The sequence below is a fragment of the Betta splendens genome, chromosome 2 (genome assembly GCF_900634795.4).
Source record: "Betta splendens chromosome 2, fBetSpl5.4, whole genome shotgun sequence".
NCBI lineage: Eukaryota > Metazoa > Chordata > Actinopteri > Anabantiformes > Osphronemidae > Betta > Betta splendens.
This window is the reverse complement of record NC_040882.2, coordinates 21,940,720-21,967,365: the sequence shown is the minus strand read 5'-3', so window position 1 is coordinate 21,967,365 and position 26,646 is coordinate 21,940,720. Positions and strand designations below refer to the sequence as shown.

The 26,646-nt window shown below is 46.6% G+C and overlaps 5 protein-coding genes across 11 annotated transcripts; 2 read left to right on the top strand and 3 right to left on the bottom strand.

Moving 5' to 3' along the window:
* Positions 1–34: 34 nt before the first annotated feature.
* On the bottom strand, positions 35–2,410 carry LOC114851149 (E3 ubiquitin-protein ligase CCNB1IP1). Of its 3 annotated transcripts, none has more exons than XM_029142750.1 (5): positions 2,345–2,410; positions 1,296–1,600; positions 1,042–1,188; positions 777–951; positions 35–463 (listed from the first exon to the last, which is right to left on the bottom strand). In XM_029142750.1, the coding sequence occupies exons 2-5, from the start codon at positions 1,590–1,592 to the stop codon at positions 288–290; spliced, it is 795 nt and encodes a 264-aa protein (XP_028998583.1). In that variant the 5' UTR covers positions 1,593–1,600; positions 2,345–2,410; the 3' UTR covers positions 35–287. The 3 variants fall into 3 exon arrangements, with proteins under 3 accessions (XP_028998583.1, XP_028998584.1, XP_055362806.1); XM_029142751.3 differs by having other exon boundaries at positions 2,273–2,351; XM_055506831.1 differs by lacking the exon at positions 2,345–2,410 and adding an exon at positions 1,754–1,925.
* Positions 2,411–3,841: 1,431 nt separating this feature from the next.
* si:ch211-212k18.5 (sal-like protein 4) lies at positions 3,842–10,404 on the top strand. Its single transcript, XM_029135737.3, has 3 exons — positions 3,842–4,296; positions 5,977–9,281; positions 9,371–10,404. The coding sequence occupies exons 1-3, from the start codon at positions 4,221–4,223 to the stop codon at positions 9,539–9,541; spliced, it is 3,552 nt and encodes a 1,183-aa protein (XP_028991570.1). The 5' UTR covers positions 3,842–4,220; the 3' UTR covers positions 9,542–10,404.
* Positions 10,405–12,277: 1,873 nt separating this feature from the next.
* slc7a7 (solute carrier family 7 member 7) lies at positions 12,278–19,236 on the top strand. 2 transcript variants are annotated; one of them, XM_029135763.3, is made up of 11 exons: positions 12,278–12,482; positions 13,075–13,125; positions 14,040–14,664; positions 16,653–16,778; positions 16,906–17,050; positions 17,490–17,613; positions 17,695–17,798; positions 17,891–17,987; positions 18,067–18,216; positions 18,293–18,476; positions 18,606–19,236. In XM_029135763.3, the coding sequence occupies exons 3-11, from the start codon at positions 14,172–14,174 to the stop codon at positions 18,677–18,679; spliced, it is 1,497 nt and encodes a 498-aa protein (XP_028991596.1). In that variant the 5' UTR covers positions 12,278–12,482; positions 13,075–13,125; positions 14,040–14,171; the 3' UTR covers positions 18,680–19,236. The 2 variants fall into 2 exon arrangements, with proteins under 2 accessions (XP_028991596.1, XP_055361436.1); XM_055505461.1 differs by lacking the exons at positions 12,278–12,482; positions 13,075–13,125 and adding an exon at positions 13,356–13,942.
* Positions 19,237–19,359: 123 nt separating this feature from the next.
* oxa1l (OXA1L mitochondrial inner membrane protein) lies at positions 19,360–23,163 on the bottom strand. Its single transcript, XM_029135750.3, has 11 exons — positions 23,007–23,163; positions 22,191–22,325; positions 21,919–22,020; positions 21,519–21,819; positions 21,214–21,357; positions 21,040–21,125; positions 20,673–20,837; positions 20,474–20,578; positions 20,211–20,373; positions 20,034–20,114; positions 19,360–19,596 (listed from the first exon to the last, which is right to left on the bottom strand). The coding sequence occupies exons 1-11, from the start codon at positions 23,115–23,117 to the stop codon at positions 19,475–19,477; spliced, it is 1,515 nt and encodes a 504-aa protein (XP_028991583.1). The 5' UTR covers positions 23,118–23,163; the 3' UTR covers positions 19,360–19,474.
* Positions 23,164–23,437: 274 nt separating this feature from the next.
* Positions 23,438–26,221, bottom strand: LOC114851139 (ubiquitin carboxyl-terminal hydrolase 47-like). Of its 4 annotated transcripts, none has more exons than XM_029142733.3 (10): positions 25,982–26,221; positions 25,797–25,902; positions 25,609–25,709; positions 25,428–25,498; positions 25,091–25,216; positions 24,652–24,747; positions 24,437–24,568; positions 24,242–24,370; positions 24,128–24,150; positions 23,438–24,038 (listed from the first exon to the last, which is right to left on the bottom strand). In XM_029142733.3, the coding sequence occupies exons 1-10, from the start codon at positions 25,986–25,988 to the stop codon at positions 23,843–23,845; spliced, it is 987 nt and encodes a 328-aa protein (XP_028998566.1). In that variant the 5' UTR covers positions 25,989–26,221; the 3' UTR covers positions 23,438–23,842. The 4 variants fall into 4 exon arrangements, with proteins under 4 accessions (XP_028998566.1, XP_040925677.1, XP_055362346.1 ...); XM_041069743.2 differs by having other exon boundaries at positions 25,797–25,899; positions 25,982–26,220; XM_055506371.1 differs by having other exon boundaries at positions 26,092–26,184.
* Between the last annotated feature and the right edge of the window lie 425 nt (positions 26,222–26,646).

Below are 26,646 nucleotides of genomic sequence, written 5' to 3'. Positions count from 1 at the left end.
CAGAAAATAAACATTAGGAACAAGACTAATGAGGAACAGTTTATGTTGTACTTTATTTGCTTTAATTGCACTTCTAAGAACTGAAGTCTCATGGATATTAACATTTTTGAGTCATTTTTGTAAAATAAAGTTTTGTTAAATGTCTCTTCTTTCCCTAAAATATGTTTCTAAATTACAACAAATATTGAAAAAAAAATAAACTAATGTTTAACCAGAACCATACGGCTGAATAGACACCTGAAGTGAAGTGATAGTGCTGGTGTAACCTGCAGAGAGACCTGCTCCTCTCAGTGCTTCTTGAAGGGCCGGCCTCTGTCCCTGCCAGGGGAGCTGAACTGGAAAAAGGTCTTGGCTCCATCGGCTTCCAGGCAGGAGAAGAATCGACTGTCCCCTTCGTTGCCTGTGGCGAGGAACTGAGGACTTCTCTGCGGCATTGCCTGCCGAGCCGCCACTGGTTGATACACTAGAGAATGATGGATGCACTTGATTGTTTTACTGACTAAAACTCCCTTAGATAGACAATCAGCTCATTACTCCTACTGTTTGTTCTTGGTGCCACTTCTTAACAAAATTACTACAGCTGTTTTCCTTAGTCCATTTATCTTTACTGTCTGTGCTTCCTTCCTGTTCTCATCAATCAGGTCAAGGGAAATATAATTTTTTTCATTCTCACAGACAAAAATCTCTTCTTCTCATTTGTGTAACATTGAGTCTTAACTTATAAACCCAAATCTCTGGTGAGTTTAAAAGGACTGATCTGGTCTTGCTGTTCTCACCAGTGCTGAAGTTGTGGTGTCCTGGCTCTGGGGCTCTTTCTCCGTCACCCCCACCCACCACCATGTTACGCAGCCGCAGAGAGTCGTACAGACCCTGTAGTTTCTGGTACTGCCTGTTCCTCTCCATCAGTCTTTCAGACACGTCACTGTACTTCCTCTTGTACTCATCCATGACCTCAGAGAAAAAAAAGTGAAGCGTATAAACATTAGCCCTATTTCCACTTTTTTCATCAGTTAAATACGTGATAGACCAGGCATGCATTACTTTTTTCAGTGAAGCGACCTCTCCCCGCATCGCGGTGAGCTCCAGTTCTCTGCTTTGGTTCTGCTGAGTCAGCACCTTGTCCATCTGCTTCAGCTGTGCCTCAGCCTGTGACAGACTGTACTCTTGGTACATATGCTCCTGGTGGACCTGCAAACAAGACACTGACACGCTAGGTGGAGAAAGATAACCAGAGAATGTAAAGTTAACAGACACTAAGCCAAGTTTATATTAACAGAGGCAGAAAGACATTTGACCTGATAGCTCCAGAAGGCCAGAGCCCGGGAACTGATGTCCAGTACTATGTCTGGTCTCAGGCCGGCCAGCACCATTGCTTTGTACTCCTCAGAGGGCGACAGCTCAGTCCTCACAATGTCCAACTTTCCAGACAGAGCTGAGGAACAGGCCGGACAGATGGCAGGAGAGCGGCTGAACTCACCAGACCCATGTTTATCACAGAAAACATGTGAGCAGGCTGTGACCCAGGCAAAGCCGCTCAACTTAGTCCGACACTTGGTGAAGTTGCACAGGAGTGTGTCATCATAGAGAGACATGGCCACAACTGTGGAAAGTACACACACCTTTCAATTCGCTGACCGAAAGAGTCTATTAACTGTACTGGAAAAATAAATAGTTTTTCTCTCCCTCATAATAGCTCATTTTAAATTTTAATACTTTAGAAACTCTTCATATTACACTGAAGAAATAGGTTTACCTGGAGTCCTTTTAAAACCAATAAAAAAATCTGAGTATAGAAATACTACAAAAAAAAATGCTAAAATAGAATTTAGGGCCACCCACTAGTCCTTATGGCTATTTAAGACTTAAACTAGTTTTAACTACTTTATTCAGCAGCTAATCTCTATCTCCAGGTTTAGTTAGCTGTAACAAAGATGCCAGCAACTGTAGGGCTATTAAATGTTAAGAAATTGTAGCATCACTCCCTCACTGATTTGATTTTTTCACATTTCTAATATATACTGAAATATTAGAAATAAAGAAAGATACTAAACTTCAAAATTAATTTAAATAATTTCACGGTATAAAAGCGCAATAATGTGTACTTTTACAGTTTATCTTAGACCTAGCTTAATCTGCTATATCGCGGGTCGCTGCATCACCATGACAACTAATCTAGCTGCATGTTAGCGTTAGCCTTTACGGCTAACGAAAACTTTTTTCGCGTTGTCCAGCAAAAAGCAAGTTTGTAAATGTACACATCAGCACATATCACCTCAAAGTGATATCCCAGGTATTAAGCACCGTTATTTAGGCTTATTTACGTTAATTTCGGTCAAATTGTTACCTGCAATATCTTCCCTCTACAGGTAGCAGCCGGTGACGCTGACCCATACTGTAATGTGATTGGCTGATTAATCAGTAAACAGTAAAACGATTAGATGCTGGGTTTACTTTAGAAATACGTAAACTTTATTTATAATGTGCTGCCACTGTACATGTGTAAAAATCGTTCATGGGAAGTAAATAAATATTTTACTGCATTTACTGCGTTTAAATACTTTGCAATCACCTGAAGAGTGCGACGTCAAAAGAGCTTGTGTAGCCCACATTCCTTGAGCAGGGCCTGTGCTTGTGCTACTTCCTGTTTCGAACGCGTTGCACTTTTCAGTCCACTAATGTGTAACAGCTACAGGTAAGTTGTAATGAGACGTCTAACAAAAAGACACATGACAAGTAAAATACTTAATACCATAAAGACTAAAGCCTTCAAACCTATATTAACTTAGTTCAGGTTTGCGGTGTAAATGATAATGTAAAGCTGAAAAAATGTAGTTTTGCTATAAATGTATAAATTAATGTCTAACTTTGAAGTTTAGTTCAATACACAAATAACGAAGTCAGACACATAGGCATTTATAACAACTGTACCTGTTATCCAAATAACGTGATTCTGACTGTGTATAAGCTACGTATATTGTGAGATACCTACTTAAATACGCGCCCACTCCTCCTCCGCCTCCACTTTTCTCTCTTTTATCCATTTCTCCACGTGGTACAGGAGTAGAGGAGGGGTGAAAGAGAGGTATTGTGCTGTGCTGCAGTGGATCCGGGGGTTCATAGTGAGAGAAGGGAGATGCTCACTCAACTGTGTCCAGCACGCCATTGTCAAAGATTCTCATCTATTCTCTGCCTTTTAAAAAGAGCTCCAATGTAAGATGCGCGCGCGCATGTGTGTGTGTGTGTGTGTGTGTGTGTGTGTGTGGGGCGGAGGGGTATTGTGCGATTAGCGATTACACACGAACATACATGTGCTCACAACAGGCACCACAACGCCGCCGTTGATAATTAGCCCTATATAAATCAACCAATTGAAATATAGCTTGTAAACTTACAATTGCGGTTTTTGACTCTTTTGGACTAAAATCACTGGGGATCGTACTTTGCTGAGGCGCTGAGCAGAAGCCATATGATTGATAAGTCATGCTTTGACCCATTATTGCGTCTTAACGTAACCTACAATTGTTTTATTACCACCCAGTGATGATTAAAACATTTATCAAAACAATTCCTGCGCCCATTTTAATCAGTTCATAAGCATTCATCGCCGTTGACACGTCTTTGTCACGTTTATTTAAAAGTTTATAGCTGCTGCGCCAGTGCGTAAAGAAAAATAAAGCTGGCGAGAAAGAGAGAACCGGGGATGCTGTGTGTTACACGCCATTGAAATGCAAATATCATCGAAGAACAAGGAGTGGTTCTGTCTATACGAGTGTGTATGGCGTGTGTATGTGTGTTTGTGTGTGTGTGTGTGTGTGTGTGTGTGTGTGTGTTCCTCAGTATGTGCATACAGCGGGGCAGCAGCGTGAGAGGAGGGGCGCAAATTGGACAAGTTTTTAGGGGGAGAAGAGACTTTAGAAATCAGCCACACACACGTATTGGCGACAGCTTCAGATGACACAGTGCAGGCGCCCGGATTTCCAAAGACTTGTGCCTCACGTTTTGGTATTTTCCTCCATGAAAGACCACGTTTTCAACATTTAGCTCTAATAATTCACATTTTATAGGCGGTTTCTCTCTTTATTTATAATCCACGGACTTTGGGGGATTGCGCAACATCTGAACTTTGGATGCTTGGATGTTTTACGGAGAAGAGCGCAAAAACGTGCCGACTGCCATTCAACCGACTGATGCCCCCCTCTCCGGCTGAGTCGCCGTGAATCATGTCACGCCGGAAACAGAAGCGGCCCCAGCATCTCGTTAACTCGGATCCGGGGGGCCCAAGGCTGCTATCTCACGGTAGGAAAACATCTTTTACGAGCGCGCATGTGTTTCTGTCTTGGGTTTCTTGGTGTGGAGCGGCTGCGCGCTTTGTAACACACAACCTACTGAGGCTCGCGCTCGCCCGTGGAATTCACATTTTTAAAGACAAAATCTTTAATTATAATAATAATAATTTCAAAGTGCGAGGCTTTGCGCGGGGTTTGCGTCATTTTGCTGCTGCGGTGCGTGTGTTTTCTTTGACGCTCGTGCGTGCGTGGCCACGTTCCAACAAGCGCACCTGATTTAACAGATTAAAAGTTTTGCCCGTAAGTTTGTCAACTAAAGAAACCCCTCCTGTTTAGTCATTCAGTGTAATGGGTCCCACTAAATGGAGGCCGTGGGCACTTTGGTTGGGGCCAATAAACTTTTCCCTATGAGGTGAATAGAGCAGGATTAACCAACATACATCTGTGGCCATTTTCATGTACTGTGCGTCCTCAGGAAACCAACAGGCTGCTCAGGGCTGACTGCTGGAGGTCTTTGACTAATACAGAGCACCCTCTTATTTGTTAACAATGGAGTGCGTGGGTGGGGGGAAGGGAATTCAGTGTTTTTGGTAGAGATTAATCTTCCACCCTTCTTTTCTCTTCTCCTTTTGCTGTTCATCCACGGATTTCTTCCTTATGCAGCCATCTCCCCCATTTTCCACCTTCTCCCCTCCCCTTTCTGTTCCCCCTCTTTCTCATCCCCCAGCCCTATTGACTGTATACTCCTACACGGGGGGGGGGGGGGGGGGGGGGGGGGGGGGGGGGGGGGGGGGTGAGAGAAAAGATTTGGATGGTATTGAGAGATTGGTCTCACTCTAGTACTGTGTCGTGCCGGCAGCTTCAAGGACACGCATGGTAAACGTCTGCAGGTAAACATCCACATGTGTAACTTTTATTAGGGAGTTATTTATGCTCAGCCTGCAGGTTCAGGGTTGTTTGTCACCAACAGGGAGTGAATTTCACAGAGGTACAGTCTTTCATTCCATCACTATATCTCTCCAGGTGGGAATAGTTAGTTTGTCTCTACATTGTTGTTACCCTCCCCCTTCTTTTTCTTTTTACTCTTTCTCAGTCTGTATTCAAGATTCTGAAAGAATTTGACCCATGAGTGGCAGAGGTCAGATTAGTTGACCAATCAGAGGGCCTGGACAGTGCCCAGAACCCTTAGCATGGCCTGACCCTTGACCTCTACTGTGACGTAAGGGGGGAAGGGTGAATAGGGAGATGAAAGACGTAACTGCTGTAGGGAGGGGGTGGGTTAAGAGGGGTTATGGGTTGTCTTGGTGATGCCCATTGTCCTCTAAAATGTGTTGCCATGGCAGCAAGGTGGTCTGTAAGCTTTTGTGTGTGTGCAACATGTTTGAGGAGTTTTGCTCCGGACAGCACGGATTGAGACAAGACATTACAATGCCCCAAAGACTGCGGAGTTTCCTCCACTTGTTTGTTTGCTTTTTCAAGCCCACTTCCTAGCAGGCATTTCATTTGAAGCTGTAACCAAATCTTCTGGTATGTACACACGGTTGAAATCTACCTATTTGTCACCACGAACTGCAAACAAAGAAATAAACACGCTTTGTAACTGATACTGAATCTTTAATTAATTCACACACCCGAATGTTGTGGCACTGGGACGTTTTGACCAAACTAAGCGTTTTCTGTCGCCCCTCAGATGACCAGCTGGCAGTGAAGTCCCCCTCCACATCTCTGGGCTCAGAAGTGACTTCATCGGGGTCCTCCTCTTCGTCCCCCACCTCTCTCCAAGAGTGCCAGCCACCTCTGGCCCCTCGCCCATCCCCTGGTGGGCTCCACGCGCCCTCCTTGCCCAGCGAGAGCTCGCCTCCCCCCCACTGGCCCAGCCACATCGTCCCCTTCACCACCTCTCTCCCCAACACCCACTCATCCCTCTCCCCAGACTTCCCTCACCCCTCGCTGTCTTCCCAGGCCCACTCGCCTCCCCCCTTGGGTCAAACCTCAGATTCCCACAACCTGTTGCATCAAGGAAACTCTCACTCCACCATGACCTCCCCACCAATAGGCAATTCAGCCACCACCACCACTTCCTCCTCCTCCTCCTTGTCTTCTCAGTGCGTGCCTCCTCACAGGGACAGCTCCAGTCCCGGCCAGCAGCAGGCCTCGGCCTCCCCAGGACAGCAAATGCCAGCGTCTCCCACACTGGCTGTGCTCCTGGAGGAGCTGAGGGTCTTACAGCAGAGGCAAATCCACCAGATGCAGATAACAGAGGAAATCTGTCGGCATGTCCTGCGGCTCGGCGGGGCAGTGCTTGGCCAAGACAGCGAGACACAGGCCAGCGGTTCAGACAGCAACCAGAAGTCCACGGGAACAGCATCTTCATCTCCAACGCACCCTTCCACCGCCACTCCAGTAACCACGGCCCCTTCGTTTTTGAGCAGCCTCTCATCGTCCCTCTTCCCCCAGCCTGCCGTATCCAAATCAGCCTCATCACACCTTAACGGCAGCAGAGCTCCCTCTTCTTCTACCTCGACATCATTATCTTCCTCATCCTCACCATCGATATCATCCACTGTCAGCTCCTCTGTTGCCTCACTGCACCCGCTGTCCTTGTCACTGGGGCTACCACCGCGCTACCTCCATGAGAAGTCCTCCAACGCCTCCTCGTTTGGAAACGGCAACGGGGTCGGCTTCCCCACCCCTTCCCTCCCCACCACCAGCCATTCTCAGGACATCCAGTCCAGCTCCTCCCTCACCTCCGCCTCCTTATCAGGGCGCCCTCAGCACGTCTGCCGCTTCTGTGGGAAAGTTCTGAGCAGCGACTCCTCGCTCCAGATCCACCTGCGGTCGCACACGGGTGAGAGGCCGTACCAGTGCCCGGTCTGCCTGAGCCGATTCACAACCAGAGGGAATTTGAAAGCCCATTTCCTGAGACACCGAGAGCAGAACCCCGAGCTGTCGCTGTCCCTGCTGCCCCCCGCGCTGTCCGAGCAAACGCAGAGCGGCTCTGCCCCCGGAGCCGCCCAGAGGAGGAGGAAGCGGAGGGCCGATGATGACGAGACGTTTAGCGGCGTGAAGGGAAGCATCGCTGGGATGTCAGACAACATGGCTCTGGGATTCCTGTCCGGCGCGTCCTCGCGGCCCTCGCCCTCCTCGCTACCTCTGCCGCCGTCAGTGGACATGGCGCTGCTGTCCACCGCCCACTCGCTGCTACAGCTGAACAGAGCCTCCGCCGCAGCTGCGGCCAGCGGACCCGGCGCGGTGCTGCCGCCCTCCTCCTCGTCTCCTTCCTCCTCCTCCTCCGCCATGGGAAGCCACTTCAAAGGAACCAAGCAGCAGCGCTTTGATGAGAACACACCTCCCCAAGCCGCCCTCCATTCAACCTCCCCATACTCCCAACTGGCCCACCTCCCCAAGATTCTTTTTCCCGGAGGCACCTCCCCTCATCACCTTGCACTTCTGAGGCCTGCGGGCCACCCCTCCACCCCCCACCTCACCTCTCCTCACCAGCTAGCGTTTCCCTTTCCACCCTTCCCCAAGCCCTCAACCTCCTCCCCATCCTCATCCTCTCCCAACACCTCTACCCAGACGTCAGACACCACCAAGTTGCAGCGGCTGGTGCAGAAGCTCGAAAAGCAGCCGCAGGGAGGCGCCGCGTCGTCCTCCTCGTCTTCCTCCTCCAACCCCTCACAAGCGACTGCTGACGCGAACGGGGACGCACAGGGCCAGGATCTGTCCACCACCTCTAGTGCCTATCGCAGGGAAATGTTGGCCGCTCTTGGCCTGAGCCCAAGTGCCAATGCTGCAGGACTAGTGAGCAGCCAGGGAGTCTCAGGTTTAGGCGCCGCCACCACGGGCAGCAGCCCTTCGCTGCCTGCTGCCCAAGCTGCTAACCAGTGCGGCGTGTGCCTGCGCGTGCTCAGCTGCCCCAGAGCCCTGCGCCTGCACCAGGCCACCCATCTGGGCGAGCGCCCCTTCCCCTGCAAGCTGTGTGGCCGCTCCTTTTCCACCAAAGGCAGCCTCAGGGCCCACCTGGCCACCCACCGCGCACGCCCCGCCAACTCCCGCGCCCTGAACTCCTGCCCGCTGTGCCCGCGCAAGTTCACCAACGCCCTGGTTCTTCAGCACCACATCCGCCTGCACCTCGGAGGCCAGATACCGCCGGATGAAGACATTCCAACTGAAGATGGGGTAGAAATGGAAAACGCCCTGTTTGACGAGGCAGAGAGTGACTCCACCCGCTCCCCGTCTAAGAGCCAGCAGTCCCTTCCCTTGGCTTTGACAACAGGCCCCAAGTCTCAACTTGAGGCAATTAACTTGGGGTCGGTGTCTAAGGAGGTCACAGGTGCCGATGCCGCTTCTGTGAAGGCTGATGAATCTGAGAGTTCAACACCCAGCGTGAGCCCACCCTTAACCTGCAACCCCCCCTCAGCGGGAGCTGAGAACGCCCTGGCTGACAGCAGCCCAATGAACGCCTCCCTGTTCTCTGAGGAGGACGCCCGCAATGTCCAGGACAAAACCAGCCCCTTCAAAGCCCCCTCAGCTGGTTCCTATTCAGGTGCAGTGAGTGGAGATGCAGAGTCGGAGGACGCTCCTCTGTCCCTCTGTGTTCCAAAGGCTGGATCAGAAAGCAATAAACTGCACAAAGGGGCTAAAAATGATGCAACCTGCTCCACAGATGAGGCCAGTACCAACCTCAGACCCTCTGCGAACCCCTCGTCTACTCCCGCTAGCCCCAAGGCCGGCCCGACGGAGGGGGCCGGTGTCGGCGTGGAGCCCAAGGAGAGGGATGGTGCTCAGAGCAAAGGGAAGGGCGAGGCCGCGCCCGCCGAGGCCCTGCCCGCGCTGGACCCTGAGCTGGAGAAGGACGTGGCACAGAAGCTTTCAGAGCCGCCGCAGCCCTGCGCCCCGGCGCCGGGGCCCCCGAGCCAGCCGGCCCGCCCAGACAAGCCCTACAGCTGCTCCGAGTGCGGGAAGGCGTACGCCAGCCGAAGCGGCCTTAAGGTACGAATCTCTGCGTGGAGGACGATGCTTGGCTCACGCGGTGTTAGAATCAATTAAAAGTACAACTGTTTGATGTCTCTCCCAAACAGGGACATATGAAAACTCACCCTGGGGTTCTGACCAACACCCCCTCCAAGGCCCAGGCCAGCGGGGGGTCGCAGGAAGACAGGCAGGCACTGGCTAAGTCCCCCAGGAAAGCAGAGGGCCCGGAGCCGGCAGCAGCGGAGGTGTCGGGCGAAGCTATGGACACTACTGTGTAGGAAGTTAGTTCTGTTAAATAACTGCTGTCAGATGTTGAATGGTCCTGACAAGGGAATGTATTTTCTTACTAGAATAATAGTTTTAGAGGCATTCAATCTAATTCCTGTTTACCTTTTGTATTAGATAGATCTAGTTTTTACTGTAGCACCATTACAAGAAACATGTGAATGTAGTATTTTAGCTACATATTTTTGTACTTCAGACCACAGTGAGGCCTTATCTTACACTCTTCACAGCATCGTTGTGACGGGAGTTAGTTGTGTGTGCTTTTTTTGTTGTGTAATATCAAAACAACCAAGCTGATCTGAATGATAGGAGGTCCAGAATGTTAAAAATGACCAGTAACATACCAAAACAGGGCCGTTTAGTAGCGGCCGGTGTTTGTACATGTGAGCTGTAGCTACGTCTCATTCCTTCTTGTTGTTACTTCGTTCCTTTTTTTAATGTGATGCTGCTGATTCGATGTTTCCGACGTGCGAGTTGCACCGAGTTGCACTGTGTCCCGCGCTGCCGAACCACCTGCCGATGATGAGAAACCGCTTGTGTTTCCGCCAGCTGTTCGCCGACTGTGAACGTTGTCCCTGTTGTTGATCTGCAGAGTCGAACCAACAACAAAGATGAGCCCCGTCCGTTATAAGACCACCCCCCACCCCACCCCCCACCCCTCGCTCCGCTCTCTCAAAGCACTTGAGAGTGTTCTGCTCCTGCAGGATTTGTCTGCACTCATTGCATTCCAGCTTGGCCCCGTGTTGTACATGTTTGCGGCCCTCCACTCTTTGTAAACCCTTTATCGTATGACAGGACCTGTTTCCAAGCCTCCCATGTGTGAACCATGAATAAAAGCATGCTGATGTGACACGCAGCCGGCTTGTTGCTCGTCTCTATTGCTAGTTTTTATTCTGAGGGACTCTTGGTCTGTTTAAGTATTCTGTTGGCGTGACTCGTACTTTGTGTGAGCCCGCATGTACACTGCTGGTGAGTTTTCTCCGCTCTCAGTGTGTCTGGATCGAGGCTCCTTTGTTTGAGGCAGTCTCCTAATTCTGCCTTTTTTTCCCCTCTGTGTCTTTTAATATGTTTCCCCAGTTCTGTGTGTGTGTGTGTGTGTGTGTGTGTGTGTGTGTGTGTGTGTGTGTGTGTGTGTGTGTGTGTGTGTGTGTGTGTGTGTGTGTGTGTGTGTGTGTGTGTGTGTGTGTGTGTGAAAAGGATAATCAGAGCCTGTATGAGTGTGATTGAGGGTGCAGCTGTAGAGGCCGCCACCTCCATACCACCCTCCCTCCCTCCCTCCCCCGCCTCCCCCACCCTCTGTGTGTCATACTCTCTTTCAGATGCACTCTCTTTCATTTTCTCTTTCATTTCTCTCCCTCGCTCTTTCTACTCACTCCCTCACCCCTGCAGCCTCCCCCCGCCTCCCACCCCGTGTAATGAGCTGACACACAGGAAGCTCTAATCCTCACACAATGCCACCCCTCTTCCCCCCAGAGTGACTGGGAGCGGGACAGGGGGCAACAGGGACCAACCTGGCCCAGCTGTCCCCAAAATGGCCGCCTTTAATCCCTCCAGTTTTCAGCCTACAGGGGCTCCTGAAACCATGACAACTGGTAACCAAGGAAAAGAATGCCCAGGGCAGAGAGCAGGACAAAAGGAGTGAAAGGAGCCATGTGTGAGAAGTTTGTCCACAAGCGTTCCTGAAGCGACAGGGACGTGTCTCAATCAAAAAAACAAAAAGACAAAAGAAAGTCATTTTAATAGTTCTCAGTTGAGAAGGAAACAAAGAGGTGGGGATGAGTACAAAGGTCCACAGGTGTGGTGCTGCTGCTTTAGACATTGATCTCATGTAACCCATTCATCACTAATCAGTAAACATTTAATCAACTCCCTGGACACATCAATCACTGAGGACGGAGCCAAAGGTAGCAGTCAACTGCATATTCAACCACGAGCAATCAATAAAGACAAAGGCGTCGCTTGGGGCTCATCATCTGGGCTCACTCGTCATAGCTGCTATTTAACTTATCAACTATGAACCAGAACAGGACAAAAGGAAGTGTTTAAAAATGAAATTACTGACTGATTTATGTCAACAGACATTATAAAAAAGTAGTGATGTACATTTGACGAGAGTTCATGGTTGAGCCGGATCCACGTCGCTGCGCATTGGCAGAAACCACTAGAGGGAGACACTTGTTTACTGTGTGATCACAGCTCTATTCAATGTGACAAGGTCTGTTTCACTTTGAAGACTTTCAATAAAATATAGTTTTCTGTGTTGTAGAGGAACACTGACAGTCAACTCTGACTAATGTGAGTGATACATGAGTGAGTATAAATGTGTTATGGTTATTTTAAATATTCAAACAACCGTGTGAAAAATAACTAAAAGTAATCAAACTTCTAAAATGTTTACTGATTGTAATTTAGGCGAATTGCTTTCACACTAAATGAGGATCACTTTGAACAAAGGCTGTTATATTTGCGTTTATTAAAGCCCGAATCAGCATCAATTAGTGAATTTACACTCACTCATTTAAGTGAGCTCTGTAATTAGAACAATAGACGTTAATTTGCGTAATTTCCTTAAACAGCGCAGTTACTCTCTGATGACACATGCGGTAATTTAATTAAAAACCCACCATTTCTAGGCGACACTTACTCAGTTGACACAATGTAAGGAAACCCCCCCCCCCCTCCTCCTCTCTGCTGCGTTTGACTCGTTTCCTTGGTAGTAACCAGAGGTACATAAAGCCCTCAAGTTCATCAGCTGATGGGCGCAGACGAGCAAAGACGCAGCAGGAAGACGCGCTTCTCAATTACACGGAACTGAGGCCAAATGCAGCCATGAAGCGGCGAGAAGAGATGGAGAACTAAGCCCAACACGTGAAAACTCCTGCTGCTGCTTTGGACAAGCAGGAGGATCCGAACTGGGCTCGGACCCGTTCTGAGGTGAGTTGCTCTGAAACAGCTGCTTGTGCTGCTCGGTATTTGCCCAGCCTCGTTTTTCCTGGTGACTAATGCACGCGACAGAGGCGGCCAGGACAGTTATGGCCCGGTTTACGGCACCGGGGCGGCGTAGCCGTCATTTATTAACCCGTAATGTCATTCCACGTGTGCCTGATTGCCGTTTAGCTCTGCTAAACGCATCACTGGAGCCAGGTCGAGTGAGACCTCTGCCTAATTAGTTGGGAGACTTTTCCATTCAAGTCTGATGGGTTGAGTAAAAATAGGATTGTATATGTTTGACTTTATTAAAGTGGGCACAATAACATTTAAAGGGAGCTGGACACAGCCTCCAGCTGATTCTCAGCTTTCAGACCCAGATCTAACGCTCACAAAGCCAGTCATCATCATGATAATAAATGCTCATGTTGTAGCTGAGCTGAATGGAGTCGCTGACAAGGATGCAGCCTTGAGTAACGCACTGGGGAGTATTTCTCAGCAGGATTTGGACCTTGTACTAGTTTTTAGCCTCGCCTCTGGGCTGCATTTGATCACATGCTGGGACACTCAGGCTGCTGTGCTTCTCCTTCTCCCGCAGTCACTCTGTGAATGAAGCCACGCGTTGCTGACCTGCGGCTGGAGAGTCAAGGTGAGCGATCGTCCCAGGGAATCTCAGCGTCTGCTGCTTTTGTCCGTAACCTCTTCAATCTGTCTGAGTGTGAGTTTGGCCTTGAGCGTGTCGGTAGGAGGTCATCTCACTGTCCTGACTCGCTTCTAACATGTATTAGTCATGTATTTGGTCTATCTAAGCATTTCTGCCACGTAGAGCTTCTATATTTACCTATAATCACTTTACTCCACAAACAGTCACATTTTCACCTTAAGGCAGATGTTGATTGATAATATTCATGTTATTTTGGCAGACTGATTTTAGTTTCAAGTTCTTGATATAGTTTATCTATCCATTCAAAACGGCATCAACACTTTATTGAATTGAAAGTCAGTTTAAGCATTTTATTGCCTATTAGCGCAGCGCGACATTAACCCGCTGAGCTCATTGATGCGGAAAAGAGAACGAACATGTGGCGTCATTAAGGGCTATTCACGCTGATGATCCTGAACTTTGGAAGCCATGTGACCAGCCGCTGTGCTGACACACTCAGAATCCATGCGTGGAGGTGGACCATGCCGGTGGGCGTCCGGCAGTCTGACCCACCGACTCTTCCCTCCAGCTCACGCTCACTACAGAAGCTGGTGTTTTCAGGCATGTGGTGTGTTTGCTCCTCTCTCTCCCTCTCTCTCTCTCTCTCTCTCTCTGTCAATACACTCAACCTTAAAAGGCTATTTGCGGCGCCGTCTAATGGCGGCCGATCCACCAAACCCTCCTCGCGTGCCACGGTGTCCACGCCAGCGGCCTGTTGCGCGTGTCTGTTGCACGCTTGGTCCCACATTGGCGCCGCTGGCATGTAAATGTGATTTGGTTTGACTTGATGCTCACTGGATGACAAACACGTCTCCATGGTAACAGCATCCCTAATATGGCCTTGTGTGTCGCCTCCACAGATGACAGGACAGGACCCCAGATAACCGAGGGAAGGGCTTGAATCTCCGGTCTCACTCCAACGACTTTTCACTGAAATTTGCTTATTGAAACACTTAAACACTAATTCGCTCAAAAAGCGCCGAACCCGAACGATGGCGTCCCACAGCCCCGTAGCGACGCAGGAGGCGACCAACGGCGGCCCTCCGCCTCTCAAGCCCGGCGGCTCCCAGGAGTCCATGAAGCTGAAGAAGGAGATCTCGCTGGTCAACGGCGTGTGCCTGATCGTGGGCAACATGATCGGCTCCGGCATCTTCGTCTCGCCCAAGGGCGTCCTCATCCACAGCGCCTCCTACGGCCTCTCGCTGGTGGTGTGGACCATCGGCGGCATCTTCTCCGTGTTCGGCGCCCTGTGCTACGCGGAGCTGGGCACCACCATCACCAAGTCGGGGGCGTCCTACGCCTACATCCTGGAGGCCTTCGGCGGCTTCCTGGCCTTCATCCGGCTGTGGACGTCGCTGCTGATCATCGAGCCGACCAGCCAGGCCGTCATCGCCATCACCTTCTCCAACTACATGATGCAGCCCATCTTCCCCACCTGCGTGGCTCCGTACCTGGCCAACCGGCTGCTGGCCGCCGCCTGCATATGTGAGTATGCCAGCGTGTGACTGTAATGAGTGGGCGAATCGTCACGAGCGCGTGTCACAAACGCAGCGGGTTCCGCATGCGAGACCCGTCACGTGAGCCTCAGAGACTGGAGAAGTGAAAAATGGTGACATGACAGCTGAGCTCAGCGGCCGCAAGCAGAGGCTGAGATGAAAGAGGAATTGAGGAGGAGTAATGGAAAAAGCCACGAGTTAATCTCAGTCATGGGGTGTAACCGCTGTTACTGACCTGGGAACAGCGAGAGGCTCCTTCTAAGCGTAGCGGTGCCCGTTTTGTGTGGAAGCGAACCTGACTAAATGAGTTCATCGGGAACTTCCCGAAGCACCGACCTGAGCCTGAAACAGCAGACGAGCTGTTTACTGGCTTCACTTAGCTGCTACAGTCATTCATAAATATGACACGCTGCTACGCGCCGATAACTTGTGCTCTGAGGACTGAAAGTGCTGATAGCTGTAAGATAAAGCCCTGACTGCGGTGAGACTCTGACCTGAGGCCCACGCTCTCAGCGAAAGACTATTCTCTCCATGTAACAAATAATTAGGGTTAAATTAGGTCTCATCTTTAGTCACGCTGTACTAAGTAAAAGTAATTTTTATAAACTTTAACTTTTTTATATCTTTTATCTACAATTTTTGCTTTAAGGAAAGTTAGTCCAATAAACATTAATAGTTTATTAATTAATCAACTATAGTAAATTAGAATTCTGCCTTTATATCATATCCCAGTATGTTGAACTGTAAGTATAATATATATACCTGTAATAATGACATATATTTGTCTACAACTCAAATCACTTCACACGAATCAGGGTTTTTCATCCGTATTTGATATTTTTAAATGAACATCCTAATTTAGTTGCTTCACCACTGCTTTAATGTTTTTGTAACTAAACTATCAGCTCACTTAAGATCATTTATGACATCACAAATACACAGAAGGAATAAAATTCCGTGATGCTTTTCTCAGATCTTCTTACCCAGTTACACATTAACTGACCAGCTGGGATACGGAGTTACCGCTCGGTGAATTCGTGGGTTGTCTGTTTAACATCTGGGCCACACAGACACACACCATGCGCTCTCCCCCACCTCCCACCCTTCTCACCTTTCTCTGTCAACACGCCACACCTCAGCCTGCTCCTCCAGCGCCCGTCAGCCGCCGCCTCCACCTCAGGTGGTGCTTTGACCGAGCCCCCTGTGGGGACGGGGCCTGTTGTGATCCTCCACCTGTCAATGCGGTGGAAGGTGATAGTGTTATGGTTGGTCCTGGCTGCGTCTGGAGGTGTCCGGGCGGCCAGCGCTGAGGAGGGGGAGGATGTAATCTGGGGGTCGTCAATGGAGAGATGTGGATGTTGGTGAGCAGCGATAGGTGGATATGATAGAAACAAACAGGAAGCGCTACGACGGTGAGAAGGGTTTTGAACGAGAGACTGTGATTACAGCAAAGCAGCCACATCTTTCAGAACAAATGGACGTACGTCCTGTGCCTCGCTATCGCCACATGTATGGACTATGAGGGATCGCATGCTGATACGAGGTCAAGCTGAGACAAGCCACAGGGGGAGAAGCACAAAAACATGTTTTCCAAGGACATCAATGCTCAAAGTGAAAGAATTCAATGAAGAAAGAAGCTGAGATCACTTGTTGTCAGAAGGAGAAAACAGCCATAAATCACTGACTTCAAGAAGAAATACACAAGGTCATCAGATCAGAGGTTTCACAACGCTTTTACACCCCACGGCAGTAACTGTGTGTGTGCTGCTTCTATGTGCTGCACTCAGCTGTTTCCTCGCCTGAACAACAACAGGACAGTCTGCTTGAGTCAGCAGCAGCGTTTCCTTAATTCAGCCCAAGTGTCGCACGGAAATACGCTGGCAGACAAAGCAAGCGCCCCCACGGGACCGAGCCCTGTACTCGCGTGCGTGACTCATGCGTTTGCATATTTATGATCACGTTTATGTGTCTCCGCAGGCCTGCTGACCTTTGTGAACTGCGCTTATGTGAAGTGGGGAACCAGAGTGCAGGACATCTTCACCTATGCTAAAGTCATAGCGCTCATCGCCGTCATCATCACTGGCCTGGTCAAAATAGGACAAGGTGCTCAGTCCACCACTAACCCAAAAACAAAACAATAAATGAGCTGCTGGCCTTGAAACTAGGAAATTATTTTAAATAATTTAATACTGTCATAATTAAATGGACTAATTGCTTTGGTGTTTTCCAGGTCACACTCAAAACTTCGAGGGCTTGTTTGAAGGCTCGTCTCAGGATCCAGGTAACATCGCTCTGGCCTTGTACTCGGCTCTGTTCTCCTACTCGGGATGGGACACACTCAACTTCGTCACAGAGGAAATCAAGAACCCAGAGAGGTGAGAAGGCTGGTTTACAAACATGTGTTAGTTCCTTTAGTGCAGTGACTGAGCTACTGGAAATAAGCACCCACTGACTGACACGCTGATGTTGGTGCTTAGTGCTCTGAGGACCATGAATGTCTGACACAAGTGATCAAAAGTAATGACTAACATGTATGAGTGAACAATACAGAGGAATGAGGAACCAGTGAAGCTGATATGGCTGATGACTGTAAAACCAAATTGAAATATGTGTGTGGGAGTGAAGCTTTGAGATTTTCACTGTGATTGATGCACACATCAGCTGAAACAAGCCTTCACATGCGGTTGGAACAAACAGTACTCAGACAGGTTATCTGACAGTCAGCCGCATGTTGTCCTCATCCCACGGGTCACCCAGCTCTGACCTGAGCTTCTGATGATCCTCCTCCATCTCTGCTGCTGGTGTGAATTACAGGAACCTGCCACTGGCCATCGCCATCTCCATGCCTGTGGTCACAGTGATCTACATCCTGACCAACGTGGCTTACTACACCATCCTCCCCATCAACGCCATCCTGGACAGTGAGGCTGTAGCTGTGGTGAGTTGTGCTGACAGATCTGACCTGAGATCTGATTATGTGCCAACAGCCTGTAAAGCCTCCTCCCCTCTGCCTTTGCAGACCTTTGCAGACCAGGTGTTTGGTGTGATGAACTGGACTATTCCTCTGGCTGTGGCTCTTTCCTGCTTCGGAGGACTCAACGCCTCCATCCTGGCTGCTTCCAGGTCAGTGTTCCTACCTTTTAATGATCACATTATGTTAATTCTGCATCACACATTATATAAATCCCACTTCCTGTGTATGTTCACCTCTGAAGGCTGTTCTTCGTGGGCTCCAGAGAAGGTCACCTGCCCGACTACCTGTGCATGATCCACGTCCACCGCTTCACCCCCATCCCCGCCCTGCTCTTCAACGTCAGTCACCTCCCGACATCCTCTCTGTTTCCGTTTTCATTGATTCCCGCGCTCATGTTGCGTCTTCGTGCCTCTGCAGGGCGTCATGGCGCTGATCTACCTGTGTGTGGAAGACGTCTTCAGGCTGATAAACTACTACAGCTTCAGCTACTGGCTCTTTGTGGGCCTGTCCATTCTGGGGCAGCTGTATCTGCGCTGGAAGCAGCCGGACAGGAAGCGACCATTGAAGGTAATTCTGTGAAAGGTCATAATAGTACGTTGTCGCATTAATGGAGAATCTAACTGTGGCCCGGTGCCTCCTACAGCTCAGCCTCGTGTACCCCATCGTCTTCTGCCTGCTCACCGTCTTCCTGGTGGTGGTGCCGCTCTACAGCGACACCATCAACTCGCTGATCGGCGTGGGCATCGCCCTCTCAGGCGTTCCCGTCTACTTCCTCTGCTGCTACACGCCTGCACACAAGAGGCCGCTGTGGCTACGGAGCTTCATCGGTGAGAGGACGCATTCATCTTAACATGTGGAATTAAGTGTTAATATAAACCAGTCTAAATAAAGTGCAACTGGTTACAGCACAATAGAGAACCATTAAAATCGTAAATAAATTTCTCCACGTCTTCCAGCCAAGTCCGGCGTGCTGATTCAGAAGGTGTGCTACTCTGTTCTGACCGAAATGGACGAGGACAAAGTTCAGTAGCAACATTCGTTGTTGACATCTGGCAGAAGACACACAGACGCACAAACAGAGGCTCAACCTAAACTCCATCTGGCTCATGGCTGTCTCACGGACGAACACTCGAGCTGGAACCATCTCCAACACGTCAATCATCACCCTGGTGATAATGCTCATATACGAATGAAGGCTGCTGGATGCCTGGTGGCAGATGGACTCAAGCTGACTGAGAACATTTTAATGCACTCCTGAGAAAAACTGATTTCAATACACAACTGTTCATAAGATTATTTAATTTATGTTGCAAGACATATTGTAAGTGAAATTACACAAAAGATAATTTTGGTTCATTTAAGTGGACTACGGAATATAGAAACTACCTTGAGATTATCATTATTTAAGGAGATGAGACCCGTTCATTGAAGAAAAGGTTTATACAAATGTTTTCTACTGTCGGCTGCAAGGTCTAAGAAGTGAAGGGCTATTTTTAAACAAATCTACTTTTTTAGGCAGCGTCTGACTTTAAAACACTTTTAAATACAAAAGATATGAGCTGCAAATGTATTTATAATAAAATTACTTGTGGACAACACAAACCCACTGTCATTTCTCTCCCCCACTGGCTTTAAAGTTGTTTCTAGTAAAGGTAGATTTTCTGTATGTTTGATAACACAAGCTCAAAAAAAACAACACTGACACCAAAGTGATAGTTGTGAGGCAAAGTTTAAATTTTAATTAGAATAAAACATTACCACAACTCTCAGACCCAGAGAATCTGCTCCATAAATATATACACAGCTCATTTTAGGATGAAGCCGTCTATACAATTGTGTCCTTCCAGGGCCTCAATTTCCCACCGGCTGTCTTGTCTTTACCTTGTGCTGCACCCACAGGAGGCGTCTGATGTAAGGGGTTGTGGGTAAAGGTTTGCCTCAGTGGACCTGTGAATAAAAAAAAAATGTTCTTCCATTATGCTCTGTAGAGCTACAAGACAGCAAAGAAATAAGAGCGACAACAGCGCCACCTAGTCCCCACAATGTGCATGTACATTTTATGGCTAAGGTGAGCCGTTCATTCAGAAAAACACCAAAAAAAGTGTTTCTGCTTACATAAAACGGATGAAAAAAAAAAAATCACATAATAAAATACGATAATTCCTAATACAATATTTCTTGAAAGGATTCCTGGAACTAATTTCTTTTTCTGAGACAGATGAGCTATATAGTGTTTTCAAAAACTACTAATTAAACTAAAAGCCTATGAAATATTGAACAATTCAATATATTTTTTAAATAGTACAATGAACTATTGTACATTTCTATTACTTTATCAAAATTTTTGTTGTCCCTTTACTTATAAAAACAGTCTCAGAACTGACCTTTAGCTGCAAGGTCCAGGTGACCTTTGATCCTTCGCTCTCTTTCTTCCAGCTGACTAGCCAGTTGAGCATTTTTCCATCCTGGACAAAGACAAAGCGACATCTAGATTAATTTCTTACATGAACATATACATGAACAGTCGGTCCGTTTGTCCTGATCAGCCCATGTTCACTAACCCTTCTTCATGCTTGCGATGAAGCCCTCATTTTGGGGCAGGGCAGAGCTCGGATGATTGATCCTGTCTGGGATTCCTAGTTTTTTTCTGACCAGAGGATGTCTGAGCAGAGCGACTTGACCCAGAGAGAAGCAGTTGGAGGTCATCCAGTAGGTAAACACTGCCTGAAGGTTTAAGTGGAAATACCTTTAGACAGTGAATATGGCATGTGCGGTTCAACCAACTAAACAAGAAAAAAAAACACTGAATGAATGTCAGACTGACCGTGGGGAAGTTGATGGTTAGTGGGAGGATGACTAGGGGCATGATTCGAAACACAGTCTTCATTGCCCGCAGATTTGGGTTGTCAACACCCGACTCGGCTCCCAACTGAAACAGAAAAAAACATCACAGAATTGAATTGAAACTGAATTTTCTAACGTTCTACTGTCTCTCTGTTCTTTCCAACAGGTTAAGTAAGAACCTCCAGAATGCAGAACATGGTTCCAGTGACGGCCAGAGGTAAAATATAAAAGGGATCTGATGCCGTTAGGTCTAGAAACCAGAGCGTGCCTCCTGTCTGCATGCTGGGCACCGGCAGGTAGGCCATCTTCCTCAGGGCGATGAAGAAGGAGATGAAAACTGGTGCCTGGGGGAGCAGAAGCACGAGTGATTAATTCTGATCAGACCATAAGCAGCGAGACGTACTTTAATTGTACCAAAGATATTTTTACATCTACATGATTCTGATCAAAATGACTGCAATCAAACACTTACTCAGTGGATTCTCTGATATTTTTCTAAACAAGCTCAAATTAAATATTTAAAAAATAAAGAACTGATAAACTGACCTGTACCAAAGGTACTAGGAAGCCTCTGAGAGGATTCACATCATGCTTCTTCTGGAACAGGTTCAGCTCAGAGTAGGCTTGAGCAACTGCATCATAAAAAAAATCTTGTAAAAGATGATTAGACTAGATACAGAAACATGTTTATGTTAAGAGAGGAGAGAGGAGAAAATTTACACTCAAATTTGTTTCCGCTCTGTTTGGCCTCATTCATCTTGTTGGTAAGTTTGGTCATGGCAGGCAGCACGTTGTTCAGCTTGGCTGCCTCCCTCTGACCCTTCACAATGACTGGAAACACAGCTAAACGAGCAATCACCGTTCCTGTGTGGGGAAAAAAACAGAATGCCATGAATTATTAGTGATGCTGACAATAGAAGAGAATTGTAAATTCAAGCCTTTAATGTATAGACAACTTTGCTATCTAAACTGTCTTGACTACCTATATGTAATTCCACTCATCTTGAACGTTACTATGTGCTCACCTGCAACGATGGCCCCCCACCAGGGCAAACCAAGATCGATGTGCATGAACTCTAACAAGTTTTGGATCAGTCCTACTGGTGTGTAACCAGCAAGTCCGAGCTCTGCTAGACTGGGTTCTGCAGTCACAGCCTGAAGAACCTCTACTGCGGTAGGTGCAACATCAGCCACCTGCTCAATGATTGGCTGTGTTATAACTGTAGCAGGGTCAGCAGACAAGAGCTCTGGGGAGGAATCCAAAAGCGGAGGAGGAGCAGAACTGTTTAGAACTGATGCTGCAGCTGAAATGGTTTCAACGGAGATCTGAAATTATCAGTAAAAATAGCATCATGATGTTGGAGCGTAAATGAGAAAGAAACAGAGGTGACCGAGGATTTCTATATCAGCTCAGTGCTCAGCTACCTGATCAGTGATTGGTTGTGTGATGATAGGGGTTGGATCAGCAGCCAGAGACGCAGATGATGATTTCACCACCGAAGCTATGGAACCATCCTCAGGAAGGATCTGAAATATCCATATAAAATTATTTATTACATTACAATTACTGTAGGTAATGTTTAGTGTCCACACAACAGCTGATGTCGTTTGCACTAATACGAGGAATCAATACCTTTCAACACTAAGTGAAGACCGAAATCTAAGCTCAGACTACAGTGTCTCATACAGCATCTCACCTGTGAGCTGTTATGTCTGGCTGCCATAGCATTCACCCAAATGAACTTCCCATGATGTCTGCGGCCCAGCAGAGTCCTGGTGGCAGGAGTGTGGCTCTCAAACACTGTGTGAAGTTGGGATCTCTGAAGCAAACGCTGTTTAGAAACAAGAGCCATTCAGAATTTACACTATAAGCTAATGTCATGTACTGTTCAGGGTTGTAGTCGTGTTTTCAGGTGAACTTATGGAAAACTGCCGCTCACACAACCCTTCTTAATGACTAAATATTCTGAATTGATCAAAATGTCTTTGCAATATAAAATGTCTATTTATGGAGGACTTTAAGCAGATATGATGACATCTAGTGGCCGTTAGGAACACAGCAGATTACATTACAATACAATACATTGGTTAGTTTGGGTATAAACTCGCATTAACCCTGGGACAAAGCCATCAACTTAATATATTATAATAATAATAATAATAATTCAGGAAAATGACAGTGGTGTTGTATGTTGACAACCTGCTGACAGTGTCAGTATTAGCATTTACATGCTATGTGTGTATGTGTGGGCACAGACGGTATATACGTACATTTTTTATCAGATACATTTCATGATGTTAAAATATATTTCAGCAGTTGTGTTTTAATACACCGGTCTGTTGATACTTTAAATGTAACATTAATATCTTTGCAGAGGCTGCTGCTGTCAAAGTCACGTAGAACATCCACTAAGTGCGCAGTGAGGATGCTAACCGGCTACCGCGTTAGCCGCTTTGTGTCTATTTCAGAAGCATCGATGGGTGCAAAATGTAAAACTGTAAATATGACCTACCTGGTTCCAAATGTCTGAAAGCTGGTGACTGCCTCGGCTCGGTTTTCCCGTCTGTCTTAGGAAACTTCGTGCTAACCACCTCGGTGTCACCCCGCTCCTGATGGCAGCCATGTTGGCGAGGAGCTGACCTGCTACGGGAAGCGCGAGGAGACAAATGTCTGTTGGCTACAAGTTTCGCGTGAATTTGGAGCTTTGCCGTGTGTCGTTTTCCAATTATCATGTTCCAACCTTACATTGGAATCTTGGTGCGTTCTTGTTGTCACGCTCAGGGGCCCCAGAAGCAGTTGACGGTAAATATTCTGTAATATTGTACGTATTAACCCATTAAGTTTCAATTTAGATTCACATGATACATGATAACACACATCTGTGGATTTGGAAGCATTTGTGAGACAAAGGAAACGTGTATCTAAATGACATTAACAACGATGAGCAGATGAGATCTTTAATGGAGTTAATCCTGAATTCTCTGATGAGTTATATACTTACAATCAAACCATTAAAACAGAAATATGCAGCTCCCATTTGTCAGGGTTGTAGTAAAATAATCACGTTACATTATAATTTATGTAACACTGTAATCAGCATCCAATATTATGAACATTTATATAATATATTAACAATAATATGCCTCCACACAAATATAAATTACTGATTGTTATGTGGTTTAAATTCAACAAATACTGTAGATTTGATTTTATTTAATTAGATTCAATCAACAGGATTCAGGAATTCATAGATGAAACAATCATTATTGACCAGTACAGGTTAGACAAGGCATAAAACTCATAAATCAGTTATACCATATCTAACTTATTTATAAGATACAGTAGAGTTCAAGTTCTAGACAGAGTCACGACAACAATGCTGAGAATAATGACTACACGAAACAATAAACACATATTTTTTGGTGTAAATGTCCCGTTTTTCATGTATCTACATTGGTTTTCAATTTTTATAATTTCACATTCTTTTGGTGCATCGGACATCTTTTGTTTTTTCTTGTAGAAAAGAAGATAAGCATTCTTGGTTCTGGTGTGAAATAAAATAAAGTAACAATAATTATTGTTAATTATTATATTGTTCATATTCAGTAAATTATAAAAGAGGTAAAAACATACTTTTCAAGCCGAATTGGTCGAATCTGTTCAACAAAAAAGCAAACATTATACGATTTAAACACGGAGTTGTTGATTGGAAACACGTGACCCTGTAGTAAGCGTGAGTGGTCTTACCCGTGTGACCCTTTCGTCATTAAAGTTGTACCATTGATCCTCATCCTGGTTCTTAATAGTTGCAGTGTAATGTCCACCTCTGAGATCACCAACGTGGTCTACGGCCGCATACAGCTCATATGTCTGGTTCTGATATGAAGGAGATGTCAGGTGTACAGGTCTGACATGCATGACATAAACCAGCAGTAAACCCACCTCTGGAATGTGGAGAGAGAGGTTTACATCCACAGCTTGGTGGCTTTTGACGTATCTCATGTAGTGATAGTCAAAGTCAAACCTCTTCAGCAGCAGAACTAAAACCTCTGGATGATGCTTCACTTCACATGTCTGAAGCAAACACAGTTAGTATCACCTGTTATATGATGAACACCTGAAGCTTGCTTTTATTCAGGAACATTGTGACCACTCACAACAGTCGCGTCCACTTTGTCATCACACTCCTCACAGTACATCTGGTCCAGTCCACGGAAATGAGAATCTCTGAAAAACTCCCTGATGCCGTCCACCTGAAAAACACACTGATATCACTTCCATGTGCAGCCTCTCCAGTCACAGTTACACATGTAAGGTCTCATAGCTGCAGACAAAATATTAGAGTCTTCTAGGCCAGAGGGTAAAAGTTAAGAGAAATATAAAGTTTGGAATAATCCAGCAGGAACAGAGATGAGAAGGTCAGGAACACGTCTGGGGACCTCAGCAAAACAGGCTGTGACTTTGTAAATGTTGCCTCAGATGATAAGATCAACTACAGTATATATATATATGTCTGCAAAGAGTATATAATGTTATTGTTTAACTATATTATAAATATAGAAACACAACAGGTGTTGTTCAGGTTCAGATTCTTACCACACTATATGTTTTGCTGTTTGAATCCATCAGTGCAAGAGGAAGAAGCCAGAAATGTGGTTCTGTTTTTTTCACTGTGTTACATTTTGAACATTTGGTCTTGTGTATTAACTGTCCACGGAAGATCTGAAAACACAAAACCGAGAAAAATAAGAATTAGAATGGAGATAGTTTTGTTTAAATCTCCAAGAAGGAAAGTGTGATAACATTTTTCTTCTCCCCTGTAATGATGCAACCACATAAAGCTTCTGATTAGCTACATGCTAACCATGCTTCACAAACATAGTCCAGGACTGACACACTCCCTTATTGTACATTTATGATTAGATGTTGTTACCTGTGAAGCTTCAGGGCTGCTCCTAGTTACAATCTCCACAAAGTATTCAGCAGCATCTTCTTGTTCCCACACTGATGAGACAGGAGCAGGAAACTACTTCAGTTTTACTGAGTGACAGACAATGATCTGCATTGTCTCAAAGGTAGGACACAGTTCTCTCTGCTGACGTGTTCTACTGCACCTCTGATGCTCAGCTGGTGTGTGAGCGTATGAGTGAAGGTTGTGTGTCGCTGCAACTCATTAAACAAGTCTCCAAGATGTCGGTCCAGATAATGTGTGTGCCTGAAGGAAGTTCACAGAAACAGTGGTTTAATGTTACTCTAATGTTACTGCACATAAAACGTGTTGTTTACGGTCGATGGAACCAACCTGTCCACAGCTTCTCTGAACTCTCTGGTCATGAACAGAACCTGCAGCACACTGTTCAGGTAACATGTGGCTCCTTGGTTCCTCAGGCCGTGGTGCTGAACAGCTGCTGGAGATGAGAATAGAGTCAGTGAACTGCAACCTGCAGGTGGACCTTTGCTCCAGTGTGGAGGAAAAGCATGTCTTACCAGTCATTCTAACCTCCCCCACGCGCACAGGAAGTTTCAGTTTAACAGCTCGTAAAATAAATCACCTGCATTCTGATTGTTAGGCAGTTTGGTAGAAATACAGACACTACCGTTTGTCCTAAAATGCATCATTTCTGTGAATTCCCACGGATTCTTCCCATCATTTAATAGTAGCTTTGAGTCTGTGAATACAACCGATAACAGAAAAAAACTATTTTCACTTTCACTTGCTCAAGCGCTGCCTTCACTGCGGTGGGAACAACATGGAGGCTGAAGCAGACGTGCAAGTGACATGTCTCCACTATCTGAAGGCTCCCAGCTCATTTTTCAGTTTCATTTCATTTCAGTCTGGAGCCGATTAAAAGATTTGCATAATAGCTTCAGTGAAAAAGTTACTGTCTAACACAAACCAGGATTCTTAGAGAGGTTTAAATTAAATTGTTTAAACAGTGGATTTGTATATACTGTAAAAGTACTGTATATGCTTCATCAGTTATGATTCTGGAATTCTGTTAGTGTTGAGCTGAGAGCAGTGGCCCATAATACCAAGCCTTGTGAGACTCAGTACTTTACAGGGAAACAAAGTGTAATCATTGATAAGACAGATAACTGTCTCTTGTGTGAAGAACCATTTAAATGATACACCTGTTATTGAAGCTCTGGGC

Excerpts from the sequence above, each read along its gene's own strand:
- LOC114851149 (XM_029142750.1), bottom strand. The coding sequence starts at position 1,592 with ATGTCTCTCTATGATGACACACTCCTGTGCAACTTCACCAAGTGTCGG. Across the intron at positions 1,189-1,295 it reads TGGCCTTCTGGAGCTATCAG|GTCCACCAGGAGCATATGTA; the intron begins GTCAAATGTCTT and ends TCTTGTTTGCAG. Across the intron at positions 952-1,041 it reads AGGTCGCTTCACTGAAAAAA|GTCATGGATGAGTACAAGAG; the intron begins GTAATGCATGCC and ends TTTTTCTCTGAG.
- si:ch211-212k18.5 (XM_029135737.3), top strand. The coding sequence starts at position 4,221 with ATGTCACGCCGGAAACAGAAGCGGCCCCAGCATCTCGTTAACTCGGAT. Across the intron at positions 4,297-5,976 it reads CCCAAGGCTGCTATCTCACG|ATGACCAGCTGGCAGTGAAG; the intron begins GTAGGAAAACAT and ends GTCGCCCCTCAG. Across the intron at positions 9,282-9,370 it reads CCAGCCGAAGCGGCCTTAAG|GGACATATGAAAACTCACCC; the intron begins GTACGAATCTCT and ends TCTCCCAAACAG.
- slc7a7 (XM_029135763.3), top strand. The coding sequence starts at position 14,172 with ATGGCGTCCCACAGCCCCGTAGCGACGCAGGAGGCGACCAACGGCGGC. Across the intron at positions 14,665-16,652 it reads GCTGGCCGCCGCCTGCATAT|GCCTGCTGACCTTTGTGAAC; the intron begins GTGAGTATGCCA and ends GTGTCTCCGCAG. Across the intron at positions 18,217-18,292 it reads ACAGGAAGCGACCATTGAAG|CTCAGCCTCGTGTACCCCAT; the intron begins GTAATTCTGTGA and ends TGCCTCCTACAG.
- oxa1l (XM_029135750.3), bottom strand. The coding sequence starts at position 23,117 with ATGGCTGCCATCAGGAGCGGGGTGACACCGAGGTGGTTAGCACGAAGT. Across the intron at positions 21,358-21,518 it reads GTGGGGGGCCATCGTTGCAG|GAACGGTGATTGCTCGTTTA; the intron begins GTGAGCACATAG and ends TTCCCCACACAG. Across the intron at positions 19,597-20,033 it reads CCTGGACCTTGCAGCTAAAG|GTCCACTGAGGCAAACCTTT; the intron begins GTCAGTTCTGAG and ends TTTTATTCACAG.
- LOC114851139 (XM_055506371.1), bottom strand. The coding sequence starts at position 26,113 with ATGATGCATTTTAGGACAAACG. Across the intron at positions 25,903-26,091 it reads GATGCATTTTAGGACAAACG|CAGCTGTTCAGCACCACGGC; the intron begins GTAGTGTCTGTA and ends TCTCATCTCCAG. Across the intron at positions 25,217-25,427 it reads GCAGCCCTGAAGCTTCACAG|ATCTTCCGTGGACAGTTAAT; the intron begins GTAACAACATCT and ends TTGTGTTTTCAG.